This window comes from Phalaenopsis equestris, unplaced genomic scaffold, assembly GCF_001263595.1.
Source record: "Phalaenopsis equestris unplaced genomic scaffold, ASM126359v1 Scaffold000096, whole genome shotgun sequence".
NCBI lineage: Eukaryota > Viridiplantae > Streptophyta > Magnoliopsida > Asparagales > Orchidaceae > Phalaenopsis > Phalaenopsis equestris.
In genome coordinates, this window is record NW_018164538.1 from 1094616 (window position 1) to 1108460 (window position 13845).

Sequence of the window (13845 nt, forward strand, 5' to 3'; positions counted from 1 at the left end):
CCCCATCATCTCCTCCTCCCCCACCACCCCTCCACCTCCCCCCTGAATCCACTCATACTGCCTCATCGCCTCGATCGCCGCCCCATCATAACTAACCATCTCCCTCACATCCACATCATCCACCACCGGCGGCAACATCAACGGCCCCAACTGATGCATCCTCACCTGCAAAGCCTTCGCCTTTCTGTCCACCAAATCCAGCAAATCCTCCGCCTCCTCCTTGCTCAAACTCTCCACCGACCGCCCCGCCAGACATTGTCGGAGACAAACCGCCGTGCTCAGCTCCTTGTTCTCGTGCTCCAGACGACGCGCCTGCTGGCTCAGTTTCATCAGCCGCTGCTCCAGAAACGTTCGTTGGTTCACCATTTTCTTGTTCTTATCTATCTCCGGCAAGTCGGCCAACTCCGTGAGGATTCGCTTCGCTTCTTCCGAGGAAGGGAAGACTTCGGGCTGATCGGATTGCGGGGAATAGACGACGGCGCAGGCGGAGACGCCGCAGAGGATGGAGAGTTCGTTGACCTTTTTGAGAAGGCCGCGGCGGCGCTTCTTGAGGGTGGCGCGGCGCGTGGCGTCGTTGGTGATGTAGGCGAGGGTGACTTTTTTTCTAGCCATGGTCGTGGGCTTGGTTGGTTCAGAGATTTGAATGATTTTTTGGCTTCTTATTTATTTATAATGTTTGAATGAGATATGATTTGGGTGTTTGTGTATAAAAAAGGTAATGTAATGATGGATTTTGTATTCATGTATTAATTCTTGCCATAATCGCTTTATACAATCTATGCTTGCTTAATTGACTCGTATAAATTTTAAAATACAATCTCTTAAAAAAATTTGTATTCATATGTTAATATATATATATATCTCATCTGAATATGTATTTTAAAATTTATACGAGTATATATATATATATATATTTCGAGCCTCAAATCATATGAGACTTACAACTCACAAGCAGATACCAGACTAACATGAATAAGAGACACTTAATATATATATATATATATATATATATATATATATACAAATATATGGTTGTAAAGATATGGTAAGACTATCCGTCATTCTTAATCAGGAATCAATCAAATATATTTACTATATATATATTAGAAATTTGAAAGTAGCTGATTTAGGAATTTGAAACTCGGCTGGAATTTGAAAATTGAGCCAATCAAGGGAAGTTGTGAGCTATGTATGTAAATGTTCCATAAATCAATATACAATCACTTCAATTTAAAAGTTAGTTACTTCAGATTAATATTTACTTAATTAATATATTGAGATGTAATGAAATTCAATTAAAGTTGACAAGCCTCTGTTCTTATTATTTTTGGAGATATGTTGGTGAGAATATTTTTCTTACCTCTATTCCTATTATTGTTTGTTGGTACCTTAGATTTGCTAGGAATAAATCTGAACATAATGACAATTTCATTTCTACTCATTCTTGCTTTATCTTTATTACTAATTTTATTTATAATATACTTCGTTTTGGGTAATTTTAAAAAAGCTATGTAATATAGATATTTCTTCTTATTGCAAGCCTATTACTAATTTAATTCGCTCGAATAAAACTTTGTGTGACTTTCTTAAAATTAATATTTATGGAAGTTGGAATAAATTTTTTGCTGTAATTGGTGGAGCGCCATTATAGTTGCATTAACTTTAGCTGTTATTTGTTGTTGGCATTTGATTGATATTGAGATGTATTCTTTGGAACTTTGGAACTGTTGCACTAAGAAGAAAACGTATCCTTGGAGTCTTATCATTCAAATGAAAAAAAATATTTGCTATCGTTAAGATTGTGCAGGTTAATTGACTATTTACATATCGAGAATGAAACCACTGTGCAAATAGGGCTTCTAAGCGTGGGTTGGAGAAACAAGACTTCATATTTTCGGTTCGAGTACCTCATGAACTTTCTATTCTTATTCATGGTGATTGTTTAAAAACTTTTTATATTCGATGTGATAGTATTTTTTAGATTTTTTTGCATGAGTTGTACTTAGTGACTGACAGTTTCCTAGATTTTTATTTCTTTGTGTGAGTTGGGTGGTTGATTTATAGTGAAATTGTTGATCACAAACCCTCTAACTTATTTTTATTGGAACAAAATTTCCTATGAAACTTTCTATTCTTATTCATGGTGATTGTTTAGAAACTTTTTATATTCGATGTGATAGTATTTTTTAGACTTTTTTGCATCAGTTGTACTTAGTGACTGACGGTTTTCTAGGTTTTTATTTCTTTCTGTGAGTTGGGTGGTTGATTTATAGTGAAACTGTTGATCACAAACCCTGTAACCCTTTTTTTATTGGAATTAAATTTCCCACGGGATTCTTTAAAATTAAATCAATTGAGCCTAAGCAAAGCAGTTTAACGGCTTAAAATTACAGGTCGAAATAGCGCAAGGGAAGAGAAGATCCCTTTTAAGATTTAAAGGCTAGATATATGAGATCAAACAAAATTAGACAATGACTGAAATGATTTCCTTTTAGTTTCCATTAGTAGTGGTTCTCTGGCAAAATTAGTATTTTTTATTTCTGCGCATTTACATACATACAAGCTACATTTTTGTACATATCTAACACCTCTACTTTAGGTTTTACATTTATACCACCAAAATCTTTTATATCCCAAAAGATAATTACGTCATTTTAACTTCTAAAACGTGAAATGCTCCTTTTCTTACCTATGGGAACTGCATGTAAAGGTTGAAGTTTAGGAAATATTCTTTCGGAGTTTAAGGCGCCGAATTGTCCAAATAGTCTGCCAAACTCAAGCCCGACTAGCTCCTGTCGGTCTAACTAAGCTCCGTTTGGCCCAACCAGTTTTCTCTCGACTCGACTACGTTTCACTTTAACCAGTCCGGGATACAATCAACCTGATCAAGTTCCACTCGACCCAGCCTCGCTAGCTCCTTTCGGTCAAGCCAAGCTTCGTTCGACCTGACCAGGTTCCACTCGGCTCGCCCTGGCCAGCTCCTTTTGGTCCGACAAAGCTCCGTTCGGCTTGGCCTAACTCCGTTCAGCCCGACCAGGTTCCACTCTGCTAAGACATGTTCCACTCAGCCAAGCTACGTCCTACATGCCCGGCTAGGTTTCACTCGACTCGACGAAGCTCTGTTTAGCCATACCATGTTCCAGTCGGCCCAAGAAGCTCTAATCGACCATAAAAATTGTTCTCCTGAAAAAGTTTTCCTAAAAGCATCTTCATGAAATTAGTTTGTCCAAGAGAAGATAATTCATCAAGGAGTTAAGCCAAACAACAACATAAAGTCAACTATGTAATTCATCAAGGAGTTAAGCCAAACAACAACATAAAGTCATCTATGTTTATTATTATTATTATTATTATTATTATTTTACTTCTTCAATATAAATTCAAGGAACCTACCTCTCATGAGCAAGCTTATATAGAGTAAACGAAAAATGTGTTAAATTTTTGTGCCCCACTCAGTTTAGTAGTTAAACTCTACGAACAACTTTGGAGAAGATTTTTCCAAAATCTAACTCTGCTAATTAAAGAATAAAGTCAATTAACCTTAGGTTGAGGACCAGGAGATCACGGCCTAGGAAAAGTTAAGAATTTCTTATGACTATTCTCGAGGGACGAAACAAGCATCTTTTTTAAGGGGGACAAACTGTCTCCCTAGGTTGAACGTGGGAGCCGTTATGACAACGAATAGGAAAGTGATATTTCAGGAGGGACAAATTTGATATTTGAGGAGGGGTAAAAAGATCAAATTTTTGATAATATTAGTTTAATGAAACTACTCAAATTAGTTTATAATGAGGCCATATTAAAAGAAAATATACTCCTTTCAGTGACATCCAAGTCAACTTTTAATTTAGACATGAAGTGTGTGTGTGCACGCCTGTGCATCCTCAATTATTAAAAGTAGTATATGATATAAAGATAAAAATTTTTAATAAGTCATTAGTCTGAAAAATTATTAGGACTGACGATCCACTGTTCAGAATATTTCAAATATCTATTTCTTTCTCTTCAATAGGGCACGATTTTATTAAAAATTAAAATTAAATCATAGTAATTAGGACGTAGAGCAACCTCTTTGAAGATCGTAAGTCTCCTCAGATCACGGTTTCGAATCCCCCCGTGTGTGGGATATAATACTCGAATATTTAGCTCAACTAGGGATGTTTAGAGCTCATCTCATAGCCTCTACCATTCCTTTAATACACACACATAAATACCAAATCACGATAATTCTTAAATTATTCTTTTTATTTTATTCCCAGAAATCGAATTCATTGGCCGAAGTGGTTGATCCGGGCTTGAAACATAATGCATGTAAATACCCATTTTCTAAACTTAATCGAAATGTAATTATTTCATGAATAGTTAATAAAAAAATATTTTCTTAAAAAATAAATCTAAAATAATAAAAAAAAACAAATATTTTTATCTAATTTAAGTTAGCTAGAATATTATTATACAACGTAATTTCCCAAGGATTAGCGCATCTCAGATTCCAGGCCATCAAGTCTCAATTTTCATTTTCATAAAAATCAAATCTTTACTAATGATGCAAAATACCGTATTAGAAAATTAAAATAGAATTGCGAGATATTATCTTGTAAGTTATGTACTCTGTAGTACTATTAAATTAATAAATGTCCCTTTTGCTATTATATTTTAATTATATCTACCATAATGAAGCAGTAATTAGTTTTAAAAAATATATTTTTTTTCTCTCATTTAAATGATGGATGCTTCATGACCTTTGAAAATATTCAATAATAAAAATTAAAACTCATTATGTAGTTCATACAGATCATTCTGCTATTAAGTACTTAATGAAAAAGACTATGCTAAACCTAGACTTATAAGATGTATTCTTCTTTTGCAAGAATTTGATTTTGAAATAGTAGATCGAAAGATGATTGAAAATCAAATTACTGATCATTTGTCCAGGCTTGAATTAAAAAAATCACTTTATTTTGAATTAATGAATATTTTTCAGATGAAAAATTGTTCAATAATAAAAGAAATGATAAAAATATCAAATATTTTACGAATCAATTTTCTTTAATATAAAATGTTTTTCATATTTGCCTTTCGGTTGTTATAATTGCTCGGCTCGCACATTAAATCTAATTAACTAACCGTTGATGTCATGAATTTATGGTGGCCCAAGACATCTACCAACTTTATTAGTATTTGGACGAGTTTCATATTTATTACCCTTCATTTAATTTTTGGGGCACTTACCTATATACCTCCCATTTTTTATGTATTTACATATTTATCACCAAAACTTTGATTTTGCATTATTACCATCAAAACCTCTTCTAATTTTTATTAAGGCATCAATTTCTCATCAACTAGTGAAAGTGATGCATTAACGAAAGTTGAAGGAAAAATAAAGATACATCAATTTTTCATCAAAATCTTCGTTGTGAAGTGACCTCTTGTTCGTGATAAAAGGTGTCTCACGACTCTCCTTTAGCTAGATAAGTCACGATTTTTTTTTTTTTTTATGTTCTTCTTCGTGCTTCCTCAGGATAGAGGAAGAAAATGCAAGCAGCAGTTTCTTGTGGCAGAAGGAAGAAGAAGAAGATTCTTCTCTTTTGACTTCTTCTTGGTGGCTTGTGACAGAAGATAAATTGAATTTATTTCTCTTGTGAGTTTATCTTCTTCGGTGTATCTCGATGCAGAGCTTCTTTGGTGTATCTCGGTGTAGAGAGAGAAGAACAGAGAGAGAAGAAGAGATAGTGAGATAGTAAGATACTTTCTCCTGTAATTGTCGTTGTGATCGACTGGTATATATTCCTCAAGTAGTAAAATATTATGCAACTCCGTAAACGTAGGCAATTTGTCGAACCACGTAAATCTGTGTGTTCCACCTTATTTTTTTTGTGTGAATTTTCTTGTTCTATTTTTCGCTTCGTCAAAAATTGCTCTTTTATTTTATTTCGATACAAAAACAATACTAAACACTATAATATCCACGTATCCGGTTTATCATACACTACTAATGCAGCGGACCAAATAACTACTTGAAAGATAATTTGAAATATGTAATTAAAGAAATCAAAATATTTTAGAAAAATATCCCTAAATTTTACAAGATATTGACTATTATCTAATAAGATAAAGATGCGAAACCTTGCAAATTATTCAAAATGATTTTGTATATGGAACACATTTTTGTTCATAATATTCCCGACAACCGACAATATGCTTACATGTAACATGCAATAAATTATTCTGCAGCTGCAATGGAGCAATGAGCAGATAGAATTATTTACCAAAACAAATATTTATTTACATTTTAAATTAAATTATAGAAAAATAAATATATATACCGAAAGAGACCTAAAATACTGAAAAGGTCAACCGACCAAGCCCAACAAACCCTTAATTATTATTATTATTATTATTATTATTATTATTATTATTATTTAACTGCTTTTATCTCTGCAAGCAATAGCCTTCACTGCACCATGGCTAAGCAATCTCTCTGTCCTAAAACCAGAAGGGACCGGCATTCCCCATGACAAAACCTCCCCACCAATTAAATGATAAATAAATAATTAATAATAACAAATCCTTTAATTTTATAAAATAATGCTTTATTAAATATTCTTTCAAAATATTTTTCTACTATTTGTAAATCTTTAATAATAAATAAATATATATATATATCAAACTTTATTTTTATTATTAAAGATTTACAAATAGTAGAAAAATAGTTACTTTTTAACTACATTCCGTTCTCTTTAAATCAAATGCATTTATTTTGTACCGTATACTACTCTAAAAGGTCAGCTTGATTCAGATTATTAATATAGATTGAATATATATATATATATATATATATATATATATGACACCAATAAATTTTCATCATCCAGTACGAATCTCGAGATAATAGTTTGAGCAAAAAATATTCAAATCTTGATAAAAAGTCATCTAGAGCTCCGATTCCAGCAAACTTATAGTCAAACTGATTGACTCGATGAAACAAATCCAATGATATAAAAACTAGGCCAGTCTGAGTCAGATCAAGCCGGAATCAAATCATTAAACCGTTATTGCAAGATTTCCAGAGGCATTTGAAAGATCAAATGGATGTCGAATCTAGCTAGTTTATAGTCGAATTTTTATAACCGTGTCTGGCCCCGTGGTTTTTTGCCTTTACGTGTTTTCCACTTAAAAACTTATGCTGTCATCACATGTTGATTCATTTTCATCTGAGCATGTGCTGAATCCTCTCACAACGCTTAATTGTTCTTCTCACCTAAAATGTGGCTAACAAAATGTAGCGAGTGTCTAAGCATGTTACATTCTAAATGATTTTCTAAAGATAGACACCTAGGGGTGTAAACGAATCAAACACGGACGAATAGAGTTCGTGTTCGTGTTTGGCTCGCTTGAAATTAATTGTGTTTGAAATAGGCTTGTATTCGAAATTATTCGTTGAAGGTGTTGTTCGTGTTCGGTTCGATTTGTTTGAAATAAGTTTGAATTGTTCGAATTATCTAAATGGTTCAAATTGTTTAAATTTTTTGAATTATTCGAATTATTTGATTTGTTCGAAATGTTCGAATTGTTCGAATTGTTCGAAAATATTAAGATTTGTTTGCATATTTGAATTGTTAAAATATTATAATATTTATATTAATTAAACTATTATACTATTTATATTAATATAACTAATACTAATATATTATTATTGTTATTAATAATTTATTATATATTATAATTTATAGGATTTAATTATTTAAAATATGATAAATTTTTATAATAAATAATTATTTTTAAAATATCTTAAATTTTTTATATATAATTATTTTAAATTATTTTATATTTTGAATAATAATGGTACGAACACGAACGAATACATCACTGTTCATGTTTGGTTCGTTTAACTAACCGGACGAAAAAAATTTGTTCACGTTCATCTCATTTGCTTATCGAATGAATCAAACACGAACTCACTGACAAACAAAACACGAACTATTCACGAATAATCAGTTTTTTTAACCGCCCTAGATATAGGTTCTATTTTCTTATAAACTAATAACTTTTTATTAGTAATTTTGTTATAATTTTGAGAGAAATTTACAAACATACCACAAATTCTAATGTAATTACGCATTAGCACTCGAATGTTTTCTATTGTGTAAGAGATTGGATATATATTTAAAAAGTTAGTAATTGTATGACTTGACGATGAGTATGTAAACATGAAAGCTTAGGTGGTAGATGCATTATTTTAAATTATTTTATATTTTGAATAATAATGATACGAACACGAACAAATACATCACTGTTCATGTTTGATTAGTTTAACTAACCAGACGAAAAAAATTTGTTCACACTCATCTCATTTGCTTATCGAATGAATCAAACATGAACTCATTGATGAACAGAACACGAACTGTTCGCGAATAATGAGTTTTTTTAACCGCCCTAGATATAGGTTCTATTTTCTTATAATACATGAAACTAATAACTTTTTATTCATTAATTTTGTTATAATTTTGAGAGAAATTTACAAACATACCACACATTCTAATGTAATTACGCATTAGCACTCGAATGTTTTCTATTATGTAAGAGATTGGATATATATTTAAAAGTTAGTAATTGTATGACTTGTCTGATTAGTAAGTAAATATGAAAGCTTAGGTGGTAGATGTGTAAATAGATAGAAACTTGGTGGTATGTTTGTAAATGTCATAATTTATACCGTTGGCAAGTCCTTGGGCGAAAGTGTCGGTGGAGATTCGGCGACCAGGAATTATGGAGTTCCCGCGAAAAAGAGGCTTGCAGTTTCCATCTCTCTCTCTCTCTCTCTCTCTCTTCGACTTGAGTCTTTTGGCTTTCTTTAGTGCTCGTCTTCTCCAAACTAACAATATTCTGCACTCATTTTCCCTTCTGGTAATAGAAAACTCCGTCTTAACTTGTCCCAGCCGTCATCAAGGCGCCACCACAACAACAAATCTTCCTTTTTCTGTTCTCTCCCAGTCATAAAAATTTGATTTTGATATTAAAGTTGGGAGCAGTTGGGCTTATGATTTCACCAACGGCGATCCCATTTCCTTAATTTTCTAATGTCATGCCGGAATGTGACAAACGAACGAGAGTTTAGGTGGGTTTCTGCTACTCTGTTTCATTTCACCTGTAGCTTTTGTTTCAGATTCTTCTGCTGTGAGCCTCTACGGCTTGTGCTTCTATTTAGTAACTGCACCTGCTGATTTGATCTTCGCCTTGTTGTTCATGTCAAGAACTGAAGTCTTTTACAGGGGAAAGAAATGGTAGCTTGGAGTAAAGTTGACGATGAGGGAAGGGGGGAAGAAAAATCTATTGTTGTTGGAGTCCAAATTGATGGTGATGGGAGAGAATTGCTCGGATGGGCGATCACAAATCTGGCTGAAGAAGGCGATCGCTTGGTGGCTGTTAATGTTTGCAGGAATCAAGGTATGAAATAAATGAATCACTTTTGAAAATTTTGTGTCAAACTCATCAAATGCTGTTCAGTATCATGTTTATATGTCATGTTTTCTTATATCAGATCTTAGCAGAGCTCCAAAACCTTCTTTAATTAAGTTCTTGGATGACTGCTTGACTGAGCATGAGGATCTCTGCACAAAGAAGAAGGTAAAAAATATCTTAGTGAATGCAACCATGTTGAGTGATAGTGATAACTATGCTGAGACTAGAAAAAAAAAAAATCTTTAATTGGTTTTTGCATGCTTCAGATCATTCTTGCAGGCCGGGTTGCCCGGGGAAACTCAATCAAGAAAGCTTTGGTGAGAGAAGCTGAGATTTGTTCAGCTAAGGCTGTGGTTGTTGGAGCAAACAAGAACTTCTCTTTAGTGTTAGTAGTTAGGAAATTTAGAAGCCTATTTTGTAAAATTTTGTCTATTAGTATATTTATTTATTTTTTTAAATTTTTTTCCAGAGGGTTTGCTTCTCTAGCCAAGTATTGTGCCAAGAAACTGCCTTCCACCATTGCTCTGATTGCAGTTCACAAAGGGAAAATAATCTTCGAAAGGGCGGCGGCCACTAAGCTACTTTTGGGTATCGAATTATTGACTGATAAAAGTTCTATCTTTTGCCTAAAAATTGAATTTTTATCAACTTCTTGATGACAGGAGGACAGAAAATACCAAATCTCCGGAATTTCTTGCATCCTAGTGTTGGCATGGATACTGAATTCATTGCTCCAATTTCCCAATCCAAATCAGGTTTGAAGAACCCAAAATTACACAACACAAAATACAGAATTTTGAATCAGACCAAGAATGACTCTAAGGATCATTGTCTTCTTGATCTTGGGACGATGAGAGAAAGAAATAAAAGTTCAATTTCAGCACTGGTTAGAAAGTTGCCAGAACAGAAGCTCGGTTGGCCGCTTCTGCGCAGATCTGTTGCAGCAAATATTGAGGCTTTGAAGGGAGGCGAAGCTCGTAAAATGTCTGTGATACATTGGGTCATGAAGCTCCCTGATAGATCTTTGGCTTCTACTCACTCACAGTTTTATCTACTTAAGGAGCTGGAGATAATTCTGCAAATTAATTCTTCCTGCTGCAAATTTTTTCAGTATGAGGAGCTGCAGAATTCCACTAATTACTTCTCACCAGGTTTGTTTCTGCTACAAAAAAAAAATGTCTATTTGCAATATATTTTACAAAATCAGCAATATTGATTATATCTTTTTTTCATGAACAGAAAATCTGATTGGTAAAGGAGGAAATAGTCGAGTATATAAGGGTTGCCTTTCTGATGGTCAGCAAGTGGCTATAAAATTATCAAAATTAAATGAAGAATCATCAAGAGACTTTCTTCTCGAGGTAGATATTGTCACCAGGCTTTGGCATGATCGGGTCGTGCCGTTGATTGGTATCTGTGTTGAAGATAACAATCTTATCTCAGTATATTCTTACTTCTCCAGAGGCAATCTGGAAGAAAATCTTCATGGTGTGATACTAAAAACTTTCTGTTCTGAGAGATTTTGCATTTTACAAAACCAAAATTTTTATTAACTTCATATCAAAAGCATAAAACATAATTCAAGCCGCCAATTCTGAAATATTATTGTTTTATGTTGAATTGGACAGATAAAAGAGCAAAGGCTGCACTGAACTGGGATAAGAGGTTTAAGGTGGCAATAGGTGTTGCCGAAGCGCTGAGCTATCTACATGACGGCTGTTTGCGTCCTGTGATTCATCGAGATGTTAAGTCTTCTAACATTCTCTTATCCGATGAATGGAAGCCACAGGTGAGATACTTCAGAAAGATTAAAACCCTTCTGTGGCAATAAGTTGATTTTGATTATATTATAAATACAACATCTTGAACATAACAAACATATACTTGACATGATTTCTTTTCTCTTAATTTTTATTTTTACGACAGTTATCAGATTTCGGCTTAGCCATATGGGCTCCTACAAATGCCCCATACCTAACTCATAGTGATGTTGTTGGAACATTTGGGTATGTTGGATTCTGCAATTGAAATTCTGATTTAAATTTACCTCTTTAAATGTGATTGTTTGTTATTAATGTTCTGAAGATGAGTTAATTTGTCAGATATTTAGCTCCTGAGTACTTTATGTATGGAAAAGTCAGCACCAAGATTGATGTATATGCCTTTGGTGTGGTTTTACTTGAGCTGCTCACAGGAAGAAGACCAATCAATGATGAGAGTCCGAGGGAACAGGAGAGTTTGGTCATGTGGGTAAGAAGTTTTTCCTTTTTTTTTTCCTCCTCTGAATAATCATTACAGCATCAAATTGTTGAATGTAACTTAGAAATGGTGTAAAATGGTCCCCTAACTCTTTGTAGGAACGAGATTTTATTTACCGAATCAAGAAAAGTGTCAATTTAGTCTCTTTTCTTTAGATGGAGGACTATTCCAACCCTCATTAATGGCACTTATTTGAAAATGTGAATGATTCAAATGGAATATAATTTTATGCTTTATATTCTTATTAGGCCACACCAATACTGCAAAGAGGAGATATTAAGGAGATAATAGATCCAAATCTGGATGGAAAATATGAGGAGTCTCAGATGAAAAGAATGGCAATGGCTGCAGCAATGTGCATAAGGAGGGCAGCTTGTCGCCGACCTCATATGCGTCAGGCATGGATCTTCTACAAGTTAAAATCGTTTTTTAAGCACTTATTGAAGATGATTTTGAAGTTGGGAACATATAAACGTGAATGAATGCTGCTGCAGGTTTTTGAACTGCTGCGAGGGGAAGAAGAGATGATGAAGCCATGGATGAGTTGTGATGAAGTAAATAACAACGTGGGGGAGCAAGATTGGCAAGAAGAAGAGGCATATCCAGATTCAAGCATTGGGTCGCATATAGGGCTTGCGCTGCTTGATGTGGATGATGATGCTTCGTTAATGAGCTTTGAGCACAACATTTACTCGTTGGATGAATATTTTCAGAATAGATGGGACTCTCTTCACAAGATTTGAGCAGCTTCTTTCCCCCCCTTTTTTTTTGGTACAGCAAATAATGGGAAATGAAAGGCTTGTGGCAATCATAGTATAGATGAGAGCAATTGAGAGTAATTTGTATATAGATAAAGAAAAAAGAAAGTCTCCTTTTTCTTTTTTCATTACCTCTACCACCACTTCTCTTTGCTTAGTACTGTGCACATTCGCTGTTAATAGAGGTTGCCTGAAAAAATGTTTTGTTTGTGGAGTATTTTTTCTTTTTTACTTGTGCATAGAATCATAAATAAACATCTACAAAAATCAATCAATTATTTCATTCTCATATAGTAGTAATAATAACGATTTTGAAGATTGTTCTTGTCAAAATTTAACCCGATGCCATGTTCAAATCAGCAGCTAGGGCGATGATAACTTTTAGTTGATTTATGTATCATCTAACTTCATGTTTAATACCAAATAGATGAACTTTTACCGCGAACTGGTTAACAATCTGGCATCTTACTGAGATACCGTACGCAGCGCTGCGGGCGACATTGGGGTTATATCGAGGGTACAAGGAGGTTACATCCGTGATATAACCCCTTGTAACCTCCCTGTAACTTCCTGTAACCTATCTGTATCCTAAAATAAGTTTCGCGCTTCTATTATCATATATTAAGAGATTACACGTAAGTTACAGGGAGGTTACACGGAAGTTACAAGGGTTTATACCGTGGATATAACCCCCTTATACCCTTGGTATACTCTAATATCGCACGCAGCGCTGCGTACGTCTATCGCACGCAAATTTTTTCTACAAGACGTACGCAGCGCTGCGTGCGATATTGAGGTTATACCAAGGGTACAAGGAGGTTACATCCGTGATATAACCCCTTGTAACCTCCCTGTAACTTTCTGTAACCTATCTGTACCCTAAAATAAGTTTCGCGCTTCTGTTATCATATATTAAGAGGTTACACGTAAGTTACAGAGAAGTTACACGGAGGTTAAAAGGGCTTATACCGTGGATGTAACCCCCTTATAGCCTTGGTATACTCCAATATCGCACGCAGCGCTGCGTACATCTATCACACGCAAATTTTTTCTACAAATTGCATTTACATACATACCATCCAATTCCTATATATTTCCATATCTTAACCCCTAAATTTTACCTTTTTACATTTATAATATTTAAATCTGGTATCAAATTAAAAAAATCACTATTTTAACTTTCTAACAAATAAAATACACCTCATGCATAAATAAAATGACACACACACACACACACACACACACACACGACGACACCTTTACAGGAAAATAATTGCATGGATATAAAAATGGACAGCAGGTTCTATGTTTGTTAAAAGAGGGGGACGCAGCGAACGACAAAACCTTCACAAAAATCCAAAAG

General features: G+C 34.0%; 2 protein-coding genes across 3 annotated transcripts in view; one reads left to right on the forward strand and one right to left on the reverse strand.

Moving 5' to 3' along the window:
- Positions 1-612, reverse strand: part of LOC110020407 (agamous-like MADS-box protein AGL80) — a 922-nt gene extending 310 nt beyond the window's left edge. Inside the window, exon 1 of the mRNA XM_020718494.1 lies at positions 25-612. Coding sequence (XP_020574153.1) covers positions 25-612 — 588 coding nt within the window. The remainder of the gene's footprint in view (positions 1-24) is intronic.
- An 8144-nt stretch (positions 613-8756) lies between these two features.
- LOC110020425 (probable serine/threonine-protein kinase PBL12) lies at positions 8757-12691 on the forward strand. Of its 2 annotated transcripts, none has more exons than XM_020718522.1 (12): positions 8757-9121; positions 9258-9450; positions 9545-9630; positions 9732-9850; positions 9935-10053; positions 10128-10616; positions 10705-10953; positions 11094-11254; positions 11392-11471; positions 11568-11715; positions 11973-12122; positions 12219-12691. In XM_020718522.1, the coding sequence occupies exons 2-12, from the start codon at positions 9285-9287 to the stop codon at positions 12465-12467; spliced, it is 2016 nt and encodes a 671-aa protein (XP_020574181.1). In that variant the 5' UTR covers positions 8757-9121; positions 9258-9284; the 3' UTR covers positions 12468-12691. The 2 variants fall into 2 exon arrangements, with proteins under 2 accessions (XP_020574181.1, XP_020574180.1); XM_020718521.1 differs by having other exon boundaries at positions 9276-9450.
- The last annotated feature ends 1154 nt before the right edge of the window (positions 12692-13845 follow it).